The sequence below is a fragment of the Vipera ursinii genome (assembly GCF_947247035.1).
Source record: "Vipera ursinii genome assembly, chromosome: 6".
NCBI lineage: Eukaryota > Metazoa > Chordata > Lepidosauria > Squamata > Viperidae > Vipera > Vipera ursinii.
This window is the reverse complement of record NC_139515.1, coordinates 7,380,110-7,396,332: the sequence shown is the minus strand read 5'-3', so window position 1 is coordinate 7,396,332 and position 16,223 is coordinate 7,380,110. Positions and strand designations below refer to the sequence as shown.

The 16,223-nt window shown below is 43.6% G+C and overlaps 1 protein-coding gene across 2 annotated transcripts in view; it reads left to right on the top strand.

Moving 5' to 3' along the window:
• PPFIBP1 (PPFIA binding protein 1) overlaps positions 1-15,955 on the top strand; it is a 46,431-nt gene extending 30,476 nt beyond the window's left edge. For both annotated transcript variants that reach the window (XM_083365972.1, XM_083365971.1), the window contains 9 exons: positions 786-936; positions 4,150-4,261; positions 6,721-6,809; positions 7,703-7,825; positions 8,487-8,612; positions 8,796-8,984; positions 10,745-10,924; positions 11,723-11,788; positions 13,592-15,955. In XM_083365972.1, coding sequence (XP_083222098.1) covers positions 786-936; positions 4,150-4,261; positions 6,721-6,809; positions 7,703-7,825; positions 8,487-8,612; positions 8,796-8,984; positions 10,745-10,924; positions 11,723-11,788; positions 13,592-13,678 — 1,123 coding nt within the window. In that variant the 3' untranslated portion in view covers positions 13,679-15,955. The remainder of the gene's footprint in view (positions 1-785; positions 937-4,149; positions 4,262-6,720; positions 6,810-7,702; positions 7,826-8,486; positions 8,613-8,795; positions 8,985-10,744; positions 10,925-11,722; positions 11,789-13,591) is intronic.
• The last annotated feature ends 268 nt before the right edge of the window (positions 15,956-16,223 follow it).

Genomic DNA, 16,223 nt, shown 5'->3' with positions numbered 1-16,223 from the left:
ATGACTATGGGGTCCTTGGTGCTCTCTGAGCCTGGTGGTTTTCTTGCAGGCATTTCATTACCAAACTAGGTAACATCATCAGTGGTAGAGGTGAGTGGGGTTATATCAGCACTGATGATGTTAACTAGTTTGGTAATGAAACGCCTGCAAGCAAACAACAAAGCTCAGAGAGCACCAAGGACCCCTCATTTCCACTCTGAACTACAAATGTAGTTCAGGGAAATGATAATTCTGAGGATTAAACAAGAGAAAAATACAACTAAAACAGTCTAGTGCGAAATTGTTTGTGTGCAAACCCCCTAACCCTAACCCCCCTCCAATGTTCCACTCTGCACATTGGATGGTTGGGGATGGTTAAAAAAGATGATGAACTATTTTCTGTCCCAGAAAAGTTAATTCTAGCCAGTCACTTCTGGGGGGATTTACTGTGCTGATCTCCCAAGCATTTTTCAAGAGCTTTTATATGTGGGCAGTACTCTAGATAAAATAAAAAGAATACAATTGAACCCAAAGTAAAAAAAAAAGCCGGTGGGATTGCTGACTGGGGAATTCTGGGGGTTGAAGTCCATGAATCTTAAAGTTGCTAAGGTTGAGAAGCCCTGCTCTAACTAACCCAGATTAGAAAAATGCTCTTCACATGCAGTCAGTAGATACTTCACGGGGCTTCCTAGGTGGGACTGGTGAAATGGACCTTAGGACAACATCTGGAAGATCCACTGTTGGCAGGTCTCAAAGGGCATAAGTATCCAATCTTGAAACAATGTCTGCCTGCCATTATTCTTTAGTGATTTGGACATGCCATTTGCTAAATGGACGAAAGAACAAGTCTGTAACTGGCTACACGATCAGGGCCTGGGTTTTTACATCGGCAACGGAAAACGCTGGATACTGTCTGGTCAAACCCTCTTGCAAGCATCTCAGACTGACTTAGAGAAGGTAATAACTTTTACTTTTTTTTCCTCCCATACCCAATTGACTGCGAGTTGTGGAGTCCCTGGTGCTCTCTGGGCTGGGTTGTTTTCTTGCAGACGTTTTGTGACCCACTCGGGTAACATCATGAGTGCTGATCAGGTCATGCGATTCAAGGTGCTAGTAATTACCTTTAAAGCCCTACATGGCTTAGGCCTGGGGTACTTGCGAGACCACCTGCTGCCATTGTCAACCTCCCATCGCCCGGTTCGCTCCCACAGGGTCGGCCTACTCAGAGTTCCGTCGGTTAAGCAATGCCGGCTGGCGACCCCCAGGGGGAGAGCCTTCTCTGTGGGCGCGCCGACCCTCTGGAATGAACTGCCCCCGGAGCTGCGGATGGCTCCCGACCTTCGGTCCTTTCGCCGTGACCTGAAGACATGGATGTTTCAACAATCGGGCCTGGACTCACTATGGTTTTAAATTTGGTTTTATCGGTTTAAATTAGTATGTATTGAACATATCTACTGTTTAATTCTTTTTTAAATTTTGTATTTTCATGTTCTTTTTTAGTTTTTATTGTTGTGAGCCGCCCTGAGTCCTTAGGGAGAAGGGCGGCATATAAATATAATCAATCAATCAATCAATCAATCAATCCACCAATGAAACGTCTGCAAGAAAACCACCAGCCTCAGAGAGCACCAAGGACCACACAGTTCAACCCCGATATATAAATATTCTCTTCTCTTGGTGACTGAGAGTTGTAATGAAGTTCAGCTAAGCAGCAATTCATCTACTATCTGGACAGTATAACAAAAGCTGCCATCTTGTGTCCATAAGATGTGTGTGTGTGTGTGTGCGCGCGCACGTTCGTGCATGCATGCACTGGTGGGATTCAGCCAGTTCGCACCGGTTCAGTAGAACCGGTAGCTAATTTTTTGTCGCCCAGGCCCAGAACAGACTTCCGGAAGTGGCATCCAAGTAGAGAACCGGTTGTTCACCTATTTTGAGTCCCACCACTGTATGTATGTATGTATTTTTTTCAGAGTCCAGAAGATCTTACATTGAAAAGAGAAAATGTGATATTTAAAATTAGTATACTAGTTTAAATAAAGTACATTTCAATAACTATATAGCAAATATAAAAAATTGAAACGCAGAAGATTTTAAATTACACACACACACACACATTTTGTATGTTATGTGTGTGTGTATAGTCCTTGACTTATGACCACAACTGAGCCCAAAATTTCTGTTGCTAAGTGAGACACTTATTAAGTGAGTTTTGCCCCATCTGACCACCTTTCCGTGCCACCGTTGTTAAGTGAATCTGGCTTTCCCATTGACTTTGCTTGTCAGAAGGTCACAAAAGGGGGAATCACATGACCCCAGGGGCACGGCAAACGGTCATAAATACGAGTCAATTGCCAAGTATTCTGAATTTTGATCATGTGACCACAGGGGTGCTGCAACGGTTGTAAGTGTGAAAAACGGTCACAAGTCACTTTTTTCCCAGGGCCCTTATAAGTTCAAATGGTCACTAAACGAACTGCTGTAACCCGAGGAGTTACCTGTATAAGACTTTCTTCCTCTGCAGCTGTCTTAGCTGCAGGAAAACATAGCTGTGTACTTTTCAATTTAAAGGAGCTGCAGCCTTTTTCGGCAGGGAAAACGGAAAAAATATATTTTTCACTGATGTGATTAACTGAAAGAATTTAGCCCCGACTTCTTTAAATGAAGAGAGCAACTTTGCAATCAACCAGAAGGGCAGTATTATTTTCCCCCCCCCCCCACTCTACCCAAATATACAGTTTGGATGGCAATTTCCTTGAATGTATTAAAACCATCTATCTGGCTCAGTGGCTCAGTGGGTTAGGACGCTGAGCTTGTTGATCAAATGGTCGGCGGTTTGGCGGGTCGAATCCTGAGTGCCGCGTAAGAGAGTGAGCGCCTGTTACTCATCCCAGCTTCTGCCAACCTAGCAGTTCGAAAGCACGTAAAAATGCAAGTAGAAAAATAGGGACCACTGCGGTGGGAAGGTAACAGCGTTCCATGCGCCTTTGGCGTCTAGTCATGCCCGGCCACATGTGGAGACGTCCTCGGACAAGCGCTGGCTCTTCGGCTTTGAAACGGAGATGAACACCGGCCCCTAGAGTCGGAAACGACTAGCACGCATGTGCGGGGGAACCTTTACCTTTACCTTTTATCTGGCCTTGCTGTTCCTTTTATATGAACTTTGCCTGAGGATTTGTGTTCAGTTGCTGCTGCTCCTGCCTGCAAGTGTGATATTACAGTTTTTGTTGCTTGGTGCACTATTTGAAGTTTGTATATTAGTCTTTGCATGTCAGTGAAGAATTCTCTAATCTGCCATTCAGTGCCAGCAACAGAGAACAAATGCATATGTTGTGCAATCGATTTATTATAAAAAAAGATGTTGAGCCTCTGGAAAGAGTGCAGAGAAGAGCAACTACTAGGATTATTAAAGGCCTGGAGACTAAAACATATGAAGAACGGTTGCAGGAATTGGGTATAGCTAGTCTAGTGAAAAGAAGAACTAGGGGTGACATGATAGCAGTCTTCCAGTATTGGAGGGGCTGCCGCAAAGGGGGGGGGTGTCCACTTATTTTCCAAAGCACCGGAAGCCAGGAGAAGAAGCAGCAGATGGAAATTAACGAAGGAGAGAAGCAACCTGGAACTAAGGAGAAACTTCCTGACAGTTAGAACAATTGATCAGTGGAACAACCTGCCTCCTGAAGTTGTGGATGCTCCAACACTGGAAGTTTTTAAGAAGAGATTGGACAGCCATCTGTCTGCAGTGGGTATAGGATCTCCTGATTAAACAGGGGGTTGGACTAGAAGACCTCTAAGCTCCCTTCCAACTCTATTCTGCTCTGCATTTATTTTGCTTCTGGAGCAGCTGATATTCTTGCCTCGCTTCATTTTGAGTTGTTTATATGTTTCTACCGTGCCTAAGCGTCTGGGGTTTGCTTGATTGCAAAAGAGAGCAGAGCAATATATATAAAAAAAATTGCTAATAAACTCCCAACAGTTTTATAACGGGGGAATGATAACGAGATATAGCACAGCCTTGGTTCTCTGAATCAAGCCTTAGGGCCCTAGAAATGTCCTATTTATGAATCTGTTTCACAGGCTTGCCCTCAACTGCATTTATCAGAAGCCTTGAACCGAAAGATTAATATTTATAAAAAACAACAACAACATTATTTTGTGCCCCGTTTATAGGAACTTGGAATAAAGCATCCGCTACATCGGAAAAAGCTTCAACTTGCACTTCAGGCTTTGGGTTCAGAAGAAGAAAACAACCACGGAAAATTGGACTATAATTGGGTTACACGTAGGTTGCCTTTCCTTTTTTTTTTTTTTTAAAAAAAATCCCCTTTTGCTATGTTTCCCAGGTTTTAGACAGGATTTACAGGAGTACCCACCTCACAGTATCACAAGAATATTTGTATATATATCGAAAGTCATGTTGGTTGCACAGACAGCTAGATGCTTAGTCTGGATTTGGCCTTTTTACTCACCTATCAAGTCCTTCCCAAGGTTGTTATGACTACATCTGCTTAGCCTAGCTCCGGGGTCGGCAACCTCGGCTCTTTTATGACTCGTGGACTTCAACTCCCAGAATTCCTGAGCCAGCTGGTTGCCGACCCCTGGCCTAGCTTCTTGGTAACTAGGTAACCTCGGTAACTAGATAAGATTATCTATGCTAGGAAGGAATGGAGTTTTCTGTCCATTTATGTCAGGCAACCTTGGCTCTTTTATGACTCGTGGACTTCAATTCCCAGAATTCCTGAGCCAGCATGGGTCCACGAGTCATAAAAGAGCCAAGGTTGCCTACTCCTGATGTATGTTCTAGTGGCTTGCCTTGTCAATGTTGGTGGGAGTGGGTTTTTGGAGGTATGTACAATATGTAGATGTTGTTTATGTCTGTGTGTCTATTGATGGCCTATTTTGCCAAGCTTCCAGGAATTCTCTAGTACAGGGGTCCCCAACCCCAGGTCTGTGGACCGGTACCGGGCCGCAGCATGCCAGCAACCGGGCCTCACAAACAAGCAAAATCCCATCTGCAGCACACAAAATCATGCCCCCTCCGGGCCACGGAACAACCTCCTCTCCACGTAACCAGTCCCTGGTGCCCGAAAGGTTGAGGAACCTCTGCTCTAGCATTTGTGGGCTTGGCTTGGTCTAGGATGCTCAGAGTTTCCCAGTTGAAAAGATGGTTAACTCTGTCCATGTGTTGTGAAACTGATGTTTGTCAAAGCAGACGATCATCAAGTCAAAAAGGGAGCAAAAAGGCCAAAACCAGCAATCAGCACCCAGATGAGCACAGTGTCGTGGTTCTGACAGATGAAACTCTTCCAAGAATTTTGAGGCATTGTTCACCTTAAAGAATCTTTATTTGAGTAGCACAGCATCGGCACTAACATAGTTGAAGCCAAAAACTGGATTCTCCTCTCCTGAGCACATAGTATCAAAGCACAATTCCCTCCTCCAATTAACAGTCATAAATCATATTCCCCAATTAGTTTGAAATGCGGGCTCTCCCTCCAGTTCTCCAGCCTGCCAATTGTTGTCATCTCTTATTTCAATAGCCTTGGTTCTCACACTAGCTTCAGTATTGTTATGTCTAGCTAAACTCTCATGCACATTCCTCCCTTCCAGCATCATCTAGCACTAACTCTAAGAGTAAAAGCATAAGAAGAAAATGGTTGCATCTCCATCTGTTGTCAAAGCAAAAACATCCGATGTTAGCAGCATTGACACACAGATTAATACCAAGGTTAACGTCAGAGTAAATAGTCAAGAAGTAAACAAAACCCCAATCAAGGAACTGCTAAACCAGCTAACAGTAAACAGCTCAATCAAGGCAGCACCAAGACCAGGGGCAGGCAACCTTGGCTCTTTTATGACTTGTGGACTTCAACTCCCAGAATTCCTGAGCCAGCCACGCTGAGGGGAAAGGGAGAGGTTTCCAAGCTGAGCCATGCTGGCTCAGGAATTCTGGGAGTTGAAGTCCACAAGTCATAAAGTGGCCTCGGCCTAGTCCAGGGGTAGGCAACCTTGGCTCTTTTATGACTCATGGACTTCAACTCCCAGAATCCCTGAGCCAGCACGGCTCAGCTTGGAAACATCTCCCTTTTCCCTCAGCGTGGCTGGCTCAGGAATTCTGGGAGTTGAAGTCCACAAGTCATAAAGCGGCCTAGGCCTAGGCCAGGGGTAGGCAACCTTGGCTCTTTTATGACTCGTGGACTTCAACTCCCAGAATCCCTGAGCCAGCACGGCTCAGCTTGGAAACATCTCCCTTTTCCCTCAGCGTGGCTGGCTCAGGAATTCTGGGAGTTGAAGTCCACAAGTCATAAAGCGGCCTAGGCCTAGGCCAGGGGTAGGCAACCTTGGCTCTTTTATGACTTATGGACTTCAACTCCCAGAATTCCTGAGCCAGCATGGCTCAGTTTGGAAACCTCTGCCTTTCCCCTCAGCGTGGCTGGCTCAGGAATTCTGGGAGTTGAAGTCCACGAGTCATAAAAGAGCCGAGGTTGCCTACCCCTGACCAAGACTATTCCCACCATCACCGACAGGTCAAGCCACTAGAATGTAAACTGAGAGCAGATCCCACTCCCTCCGAGCCCTGATGACGTTACCTAGTTGGGTAATGAAATGTCTGCCAGAAAACAGCTGAGCTCAGAGAACACCCAGGACTCCTCACAGAGGGCATTTTTTTCACCCATGATGTTTCATTAGTTTATCCACCTTTGTAGGGAGCCACTTGGTGTGTTTTCCTTCTCTTTCTAGGATGGCTGGATGACATTGGGCTGCCCCAGTATAAGACACAATTCGACGAAGGCAAAGTGGACGGCCGAATGCTTCATTACATGACCATCGTAAGCAGCTTAATTGCCGCGTCATTGACAGATGGTCCTCGACTTACGACCAGAATTGAGCCTACAGTTTCTGTGGCTCAGTTGTCCCATGGGTTTTACGCCATTTTTGCCATGATCGTTAAGGGGATCAACTGCAGTCGTTAAGGTAGTGACGCGGTTGTTAAGGGAATCCAGCTTCCCCCTTGACTTTGCTGGTCAGAAGGTCACAAAAGGGGTTCACGTGACACACACACACACATACCCACACCCCGGGACACGGCAACGGTCATATGAACCAGTATGAACCAGTTGCCAAGCATCTGAACTTTGATCACGTGACCGTGGGGATTGCCGCAACGGTCGTGAGGGTGAAACACAGTCATAAATGCCTTTTTTCGGCGCCCTTGTCATTCTGAACGGTCACTAAATGAATTATTGTAAGTTGAGGAGGACTTTCCATGTGTTCTGGGTTGTTGTAGTCAATGTGGCTTCAGGTAGCCCTTGACGTACAACCTGTTGCTAGGCAAAGAGAATGTTAAAGTGAGTCACACCTGATTTTACAACCCTTTTTGCCAGAGTGGTTGTTAAGCGAATCACACGGTCCTTAAGCGCATCAAGCTTCCCTTGCTTGTCAGAAGCTGTCTGGGAAGGTTGCAAATCATCCTAAAATACATGCGGGTTGTCAAACATCGAAATTTTCAACACATGACTGCAACAGTCATAAATGCGAGGATCATTTATAAATCGCCTTTTTCAGTGAGGTCGTAACTTGAAACAGGGTTGCTAAATGAACGGTTGAAAGTCGAGGACCATCCGCCGCGCTGTGCTAGGTCAATGCAACTTTCCCCTCTGATAGCTATCTGATTGTGGCTTTGTTATTGTTGTTGCTTCGTTCTTGGCGCCCATCTCAACAGGATGACTTGCTATCTTTGAAAGTTCTGAGCGTCCTCCACCATCTCAGCATCAAGCGTGCCATCCAGGTCCTCAGAATAAACAACTTCAAACCCAACTGTCTTCGCAGGAGACCGTCTGATGAGGTAGCCGCCACTAATATTCAAATGTCGTATTTATTCATGGCCGTCATTCATTGGGCAGGCAATTTTAATGTCATTTCTTCCCTAGAATACATCTTTCTCTCTAAAATTGCCATCTGCCAGGAGTCTTATAGAATTTGGTGTAATGTAAGCAGAATGGATGGATGGATGGGTGGGTGGATGGATGTGTGGGTGTATGGATGGATGAGTGGATTGGTGCGTGGATGGATGGATGGATGAGTGGATGAATGGATGGGTGGATGGATGAGTGAATGGATTGGTGGGTGGGTGGATGAGTGAATGGGTGGGTGGGTGGGTGGATAGATGAATGGATGGATGGATGAGTGGATGGATGGGTGGGTGGGTGGGTAGATGAATGGATGGATAGGTGGATGGATGGATGAGTGGATGAATGGATGGGTGGATGGATGGGTGGGTGGGTGGATGGATGGGTGGGTGGGTGGATGGATGAGTGGATGGATGTGTGGGTTGATGGATGGATGGATCAATGGATAAGTGGATGGATGGGTGGGTGGGTAGATGGATGGGTGGGTAGATGGGTGGATGAGTGGATGGATTGATGGATGAGTGGATGGATGGATGGATGGATGAGTGGATGGATGAATGAATGAATGTTTTAATTTATTGTATTTTTGATTGTCAGAATAACATCACCCCATCAGAAGTTTCCCAGTGGACGAACCATCGAGTGATGGAATGGTTGCGTTCCGTTGATCTGGCCGAATATGCTCCTAATTTAAGAGGAAGTGGTGTTCACGGCGGCTTAATGGTAATCATTCCATTTTGATATCTTTTCTTTAGTCGATTTCTTGGATTTTATTTAGTTGAGTGGTTGGCATCTTCCGGAAGTTCGGAAGGATTTCCATCTTGAGCGTTTTGCAAATTCACTGCCCCTGGTCGTTAAGAAGGTACCGGACGCACAAGTTTTGAAATCTCGTTTTTGTGGCTGCAGGTTCTGGAACCTCGTTTTAACGTAGAGACCTTGGCACAGCTGCTGAACATCCCACCAAACAAGACGCTGCTGAGACGGCACTTGGCCACCCATTTTAATTTGCTGATTGGAAGCGAAGCTCAACAAGAAAAACGCGAGGCCATGGAAGCTCCTGATTATGTCCTTCTCACAGCTACTGCCAAAGTGAAGGTATTGGAAGAAGAATGTTGGTTTCTAGCTTATCTCTGCAGGCTAGCTCACTGCTCATTCCAGGAGTTCGATCCTGATGGGGCTCAAGGTTGACTTAGCCTTTGGTAAAATGAGAACTCAGATTGTTGGGTGCAACAGGCTGATTCTGTAAACTGCTTAGAGAGGGCTGTAAAAGCACTGTGAAGCGGTATATAATAAGTGCTATTGCTATTGCCCTTCCTTCCTTCCCTTCCTTCCTTCCTTCCTTCCTTCCTTCCTTCCTTCCTTCCTTTCTTCCTTCCTTCCTTCCTTCCCTTTCCTCCCTCCCTCCCTCCCTCCCTGTCGTTAGAATGAAGTATTGCAGGTTAATTATGCCCTCTGCCAGCAGTTCGATTCTGCTACAGTTCGAGGTTGACTCAGCCTTCCATCCTTCCGGGATGGGTAAAATGAGGACCCAGATTGTTGGGGGCAACATGCTGACTGTGTAAACGGTGTAGAGAGGGCTGTAAAGCACTACGAAGCGGTATATTAGTCTAAGTGCTATTGCTACTATTATCTGAGTTTGGTAATCGATGTAGTAGATGACCAGGATGCTGAGTCTGAGAGTGGAGTCAAATGCGTCATTAGTTTGGAATTGCTACGCTCCCACAGAGACCCAAGTCCAACTCCCTGTGTATTCCGTTGACTCTTATCTAACGCCAATTTGCCTTTACCATTAGTCAATCAGATTCTTGTCTATAGGTAGCATGAAATAAACCTGTAGTATTTTTGAACTCTATCCTAGCTCCTGGTTTCATGTGCCTGACAATGAGCTCTGGGAGTGCAGTATTGCAGGCTAACTCTGCCCACTATCAGCTGTTCGATCCTGATGGGGCTCAAAGTTGACTCAGCCTTCTATCCTTCCGTGGTTGGTAAAATGAGGAGCCAGATTGTTGGAGGACAAGATGCTGACTCTGTAAACCTCTTAGAGAGGGCTGTAAAAATACTTTGAAGTCATAAATCTAGTGTTATTGCTATTGCTGTATTCTATTCTGTTCTATTCTATTCTATTCTATTCTATTCTATTCTATTCTATTCTATTCTATTCTATTCTATTCTATATTCTGTTCTGTTCATTATTCTATTCTATTCTATTCTATTCTATTCTATTCTATTCTATTCTATTCTATTCTATTCTATTCTATTCTATTCTATTCTATTCTATTCTATTCTATTTTCTATTCTATTCTATTCTATTCTATTCTATTCTATTCTATTCTATTCTATTCTATTCTATTCTATTCTATTCTATTCTATTCTATTCTATTCTATTCTATTCCATTTAGTGGCACAGGTGTTAAGAGTGCAGTATTGCAGGCTAACTCTACTCACACTGCCAGCAGTTCGATCCTGACCGGCTCAAAGTTGACTCAGCCTTTCATCCTTCCATGGCCAGGACCCAGATGAGGACCCAGATTATTCGGGGACCAGATGGCGACTCTGTAATCCCCTTAGAGAGGGCTGTAAAAGTACTATGAAGCAGTACATAAGTGCTCTTGCTATTGCCAATCAGGGCTAAATGGTGAATGGATAAGGTGTTCCAGAGAACGCCGGAATGTGAGGTTGTGGTTTTGCCACCACCCGCGATCATACGATTGCCCTCAAAAGTTGCTGCATGATCTCGGGAAAAAAACCCGCTACTCCTATACAACATAACATAAGCAATTAGCAGCATACCTTTTTGAGCTCAATTATGGCCATAAGCTCCAGGGCTACCAGTACTGAAGTACTTTCTCTTTCAGCCAAAGAAACTCACCTTCAGCAACTTTGGAAATTTGAGGAAGAAGAAGCAAGAAGATGGGGAAGAGTATGTGTGTCCGATGGACTTGGGTCAGGTGGCAGGACCTGGATCCAAAAAAGAATTTAAGACGGGTTTAGACGTCAGAATGTACGATGATGATGATCTGGACAGATTGGAGCAGGTATTTGTCATGAGGCTTCAGACAACATTTAGTGTTAAGTTGAAAACAGAATGATTAACGGGCTGTCCATCGCTCTCCGCGCCTGTCTTGCCTCTTTCTCATCTTGTGTTGCTCGGTTTCCATATGTCGACTGTGTCTTAATAAAACCTGATTAACTTCTTTAGCCACAATTCTGGGGCTTCCAGCAGTCACTGACTGAAGAAAAACATCATAGGGTACCTACCTTTCCTCCGAGGATTATAAGAAACTTAAGTGGTGATGTTTCTGAAGTTACCCCGTTGTATCCATCTGACAATCTTGCCCAAAGTTGGCTTGGTTCAACGCTTTGTGAAGTTAGCACATTTTTTTTAAAAAAAAAGTTTTTTCACGTTGGACAATCCCCTCTGTGTCTATGGAGATTCTCAACCAGCCAGGTCATGGTTGTCCCAAAGGAGTTTTTCCAAAGACTGTTGCTTTTCCTTGAAAACATTTAGCTTCTCTTCCAAGAAGCTTTTGTAGATGCGTGAAAAGCTCACTTAGATGCGTGAAAAGATCTTTTGCTTCAAGGTTTTAAATTGCTTCCCAGACTTACTCAAGCCCTGCCTGAAGCTTCAAGAATATGTCTCCAGGGATCCAACCGGGATCGGTCATCGGAACCAGAGGTTCTGTCGTCCGAGCTTTCGGACTTTGTGCGGTAACCCAACTTCAGGGAGCATTCTCTTTAGCCCATGTGTCCAATTTAGCATTGACATTAGTAAATACAGTTATTTAACACAGGATTTATATGAATATCACCATATTATTTTTCTTTCCTCATAGATGGAAGATTCTGAAGGGACTGTGAGGCAGATTGGGGCATTTTCTGAAGGCATCAACAACTTGACTGTAAGTCGTGGTTTAATTCAGGGGTCCGCAGCCCACTACCGGGCCGTGGCCTACTGGCCACCGGGCCATAGAACTCGTGCTAGCGCCGCCGCCACTATGCAAATGGGGTGCCGCGTGGCAAAAACAGGGAACCACCACTATGCAAACGGGGCACCTCTGCTGTGCGAACAGGGTGGCACACGGCACAAAAAATGGGCAGCACACGGTGCAAAAAAGGGGGAAAACTGGGTTGCTTGTGGTGTGAAAACTGTGCAGCATGTGGTGTGACAACTGGGTGGTGCATGCTGCAAAATTGGGGCAAAGCTGGGCAGCATGCGATGTGAAAACAGGCGGCGTGCTGTGCAAAAACCGGTCACCGCACAGCATGAAAATGGGCAATGCTAGCGCCCATGCAGCAAAAACAACAAGTGTCACGCGGGTGCTAGCACCGCCCCGTTTGCATTGCACATGCTCACGGCTCCATATGTGTGTGTGTGCATGTGTGCGCATGTGTGTAAAATGCTCCCCCCCTTCCCTCCAGTCCTCCAAATGAGAAAAGTTGGGAGACCTCTGGTTTAATTGATGCCTTTCACTAGTCCTTCTGTTTTAAGAACTATGCAGAACACCTTAATAATTAGGTGTTGAGTAAAGATATTGAGCTGGTAGCCTAGAGATAACTCAAGATTGGTTGATAAGCAAGATGGAGACCACTGATTACGTCCAGTAGAATCTGGAAGGCTGGCAGAGTTGTGGTCATGCAACTGCTAAACTGCATCTGTCAATTACGTTGGTTAATTGCAGATTGCAGCTGGAACTTCGAATTGCATCCGTGTGATATACCTGTCAATCTCTTCTTGTGCATACTGTATTTGGCATCCGGAACCTCCACACAATGGCATTATAAGTTGGACATTGAAGCTGTTCTGAAGTCAAAATATTGCACATTGACCAATTTCAATGAAGTGATTATAGAATTGAGGAAAGCAACGTATCTGCGGGGATCTCTAACACAGTTTTCACTGTCGCAATAATTAACCCCTCTAATGCAAAAGCAGGAATGAATGCAAGTGATTTATTCATTATGGTCTTTGACCAGCCTTTACTTTAGAAAAATGTACAGTAAAAAAAAAAGACAATAAGTTTCACACAACAATTCCTAACTGGGGGAAAGGAAAGAAAAAGCAGAATAAAACCACACATCTAATTAAAAAGTTTTGCACAGTTGTATAACTTGGTGGAGAAATTTGGAGTCGGGCTTTTGATCCTTTAGCGCCAGTATTTCAGTTAGATACCAAGTGCGCTCCTAAAGATTTTCTGGGGGAATCTTCAGCCTTGTCCATTGCATGGAATTACACATCCAGCCACACGTTTGATAAATAAATAAACTCAGTGTGTGTTCCTTACGTTATGTTTTGCATTTAAGACAGAACGTGCTTCTGGGTTGAAAGGGTGAGCCACTGACATCGCCATTGCCCGGTGACACCCAGTTGGGAGCTCCTTTCATGTCCCCATCAGGAGCTGGAGCAAAGGACGGGAGCTCAACCTCATCCCACAGCAGCACTTGGGTCTCGAACGCGGGCTCACTAACCTCCTGTCCAGGGTCCCAACCACTTGAGCTACCTTACGTCAGGGGTCCTCAACCTTGGTAACTTTAAGACTTTAAGCAAAGCTGGCTGAGGAGTTCTGGGACTTGAAGTCCACAAGTCTTAAAAGATGCCAACATTGAGGGCCCCTGCCTTACGTGGCCAGTGGGTTTTGTCTGATTAATTAATTAATTCATCAATCATTTCTCCCAATTAATTCACCCACATCTTCTCTTTCCAGCACATGTTGAAAGAAGATGACATGTTTAGAGACTTGGCCACCCGTTCTCCCAGCGCCAGCATCACAGATGATGACTCCAATGTGTGACAGCAGGGTCAGCAAGGGACATATTTGGCGTCCCGCTCCTGTACGTGACGGACACCGCACCTTGTGTGAAGTAATTTTTGCTTCGGTTTGCAAGAACTGATGGCAGAGAGCGGAAAGATCGTTAAGACGTTCTTTTATCCATCCAAGTTCTGGTAAACTGATGAGATGGGAAGAGAAGACCTCATAACCCCCCCTTTCCCCCCCTCCTGCGTAGCAATTTGTGCCAACCTTTTTAATAAGACTCTACAGCATAATGTTTTAGCGTGTACAATGTGCCATAATGTACCCTGGTAATTTTCTTTTTCTTCCAGTAATGCAAAAAAAGGTGGGTGGGGGGACACCAATTACAGACCCCCCGACAGTAGCACACATTGTCAAGGTATCTGCAGAAATTTTTTTCGCCCCGTTTTCCTCTTCAAATCAGCTGCGTAACCTCCTGTGTTGAAAAATCTTGTATGGTTTTTTTTTTTTAAAAAAATGCAATTTTTATGAAAAAGGAAAAAAAATGTATTGAGTTCATAATGGGTCGGAAGTTTTATACTGTGATGTAAGGTGATAACCTAAAAGCCTCAAACCCAGCTGGATACTGGAGAAGTCCATTCATCTTGCAAAAGGCTTGCGTGGAATTGCAATTCCGTTTTGCAAGTGGCATCTGCTCTCTGACCTGAGGAATGAAATAATTAAAAATTTCCCTCAACGTGCCATGGGAAAACTTGTGACTTTCCCCTTTGTAAAATACAGTTTTTAATAGCGTTTTAAACTTTAGTTGTTGCAACTGAAAATCTGGAGACAGACACACACACACACACACACACACACACACAAAACATGTGGCTTTGTACATCCAGAAAGCCAATTTTTTCCCCTTTTCCCCAAGTACTGGATTGTAAAACTATAACGATGAGGAATTTTAGCTAATTCATGCTATTTTACAGTATTAAATTCAAATACGAAATCTTGCCTTTGACTTACCATTTGCGATAACACACCATATTGAATGTTTATACTTGTTTTTTTAAAAGATAAAGCATGTCTTTTTTTAACTATATTTTTTTAAATAATCATACTTGTCAAATTAGCCATGGAAAACTGTTGACCGGCCTCTCTCTCTTTCTCTCTCTCTTCTTTTCCAATATCACTTTCCAATATTTTACTTTTAATTTCCTTTTTCTCTGGCTAAAGCGATGGGGGATGCAAAGTTTTGGAATTTACTCTCTGAATGATCGGCTGGTGCTATAGATGGTATTGACCTCAACTTTGGAATTGCTGATCCAAAGATTTTTTGCAAGAATAGCTTAATTAGGATTTTGGCATGTAATCAGGTACCAATGTTAGTGATTGTTAGTGTATCCCTTCAGTTGAATCTCATTCATTCAGTTCATGATATTTTAGACTGGATCTGGATAAAAAGACTTTCAACGTTTCATCTTATCAAAAAAAAATTGTTTCCTGAAAGGTTAACCTTTCAATAGTAGTTGCATTTCCTTTTCTGATGAGCTTTGGTTTCGTTTCTAAGGTATGTAAAATTGGGTTGAACCCTAATTCTCTGCCAATTGGTGCTGATCTGAAAATTTCTGCTACATGCTCATGTATTTATAGTTGGAACCATGATTAAAATTCATTGTACTCTTGCTCAATACAATAATCCTTTTTTTGCCTTTTTAACGTCTCAAAAAACTTCCTTAATACGGTCTATGCAGCAACCTTAATAATTTTTCAAAATGTATTCCTAAACATTTTGATGCATCGGGTTCCTGAGCCTGTTCAAATGAAGGCAGACAACTTTTGTAAATAAATCTAATTTATGAATTAAGGAATTAACTTCCTTAATTAAAAGCAAAACCCTGCCCCTACCAGCAGCCCACTCAGGTTATTGCTAAAATTTGTCTAATATAAAATTGTGTCTTCTACTCTCTAAAAACAGATTTTGCACTATTTGGATAAAATACACCCAGAAAATCAAGCTCAGATGCAAAAACATGTTAATCCAAAGAATCAAATCACAATGCAACTATTCTTTTTTTTTAAAAAAAAAATAGTTGTTGTGCATTATGAAGAGAATCAGATATATTAATTTTTGCTATCATTTTTTCTGGTTAGGTAAATAGTTATTATTACTACGGGTCTGGGGAGAGTAATATAAGACTCATAATTAAGCCAAGTGGTTTTTATAAGTGCACATGAAATGAAATATCATTATGGTATTTTATTGGGATGTTTATCTATGACGAGGTCAGTGGAAATATATGTATTGCTGTGTTAAATAAATAAAAACCTACTGAGAAATAAAATGAGTCACGTTTATTTATTAGATTTTTAAAGATAACTCAAGGAGGTGAATATACTTAATTTTCCTTCCTCCTCCTATTTTCCCCACAATAAACCTTTCTGATGGGTTGGGTTAATTGTCCCAAAGTCACCCAACTGGCTTTCATGCCTAAGACGGGACTAGAACTCACCATCTCCTGGCGATTGGCCCAAAGTCACCCAACCAACTTTCATAGCTAAAGCGAGACTAGAACTCACCATCTCCTAATTGGCCCAA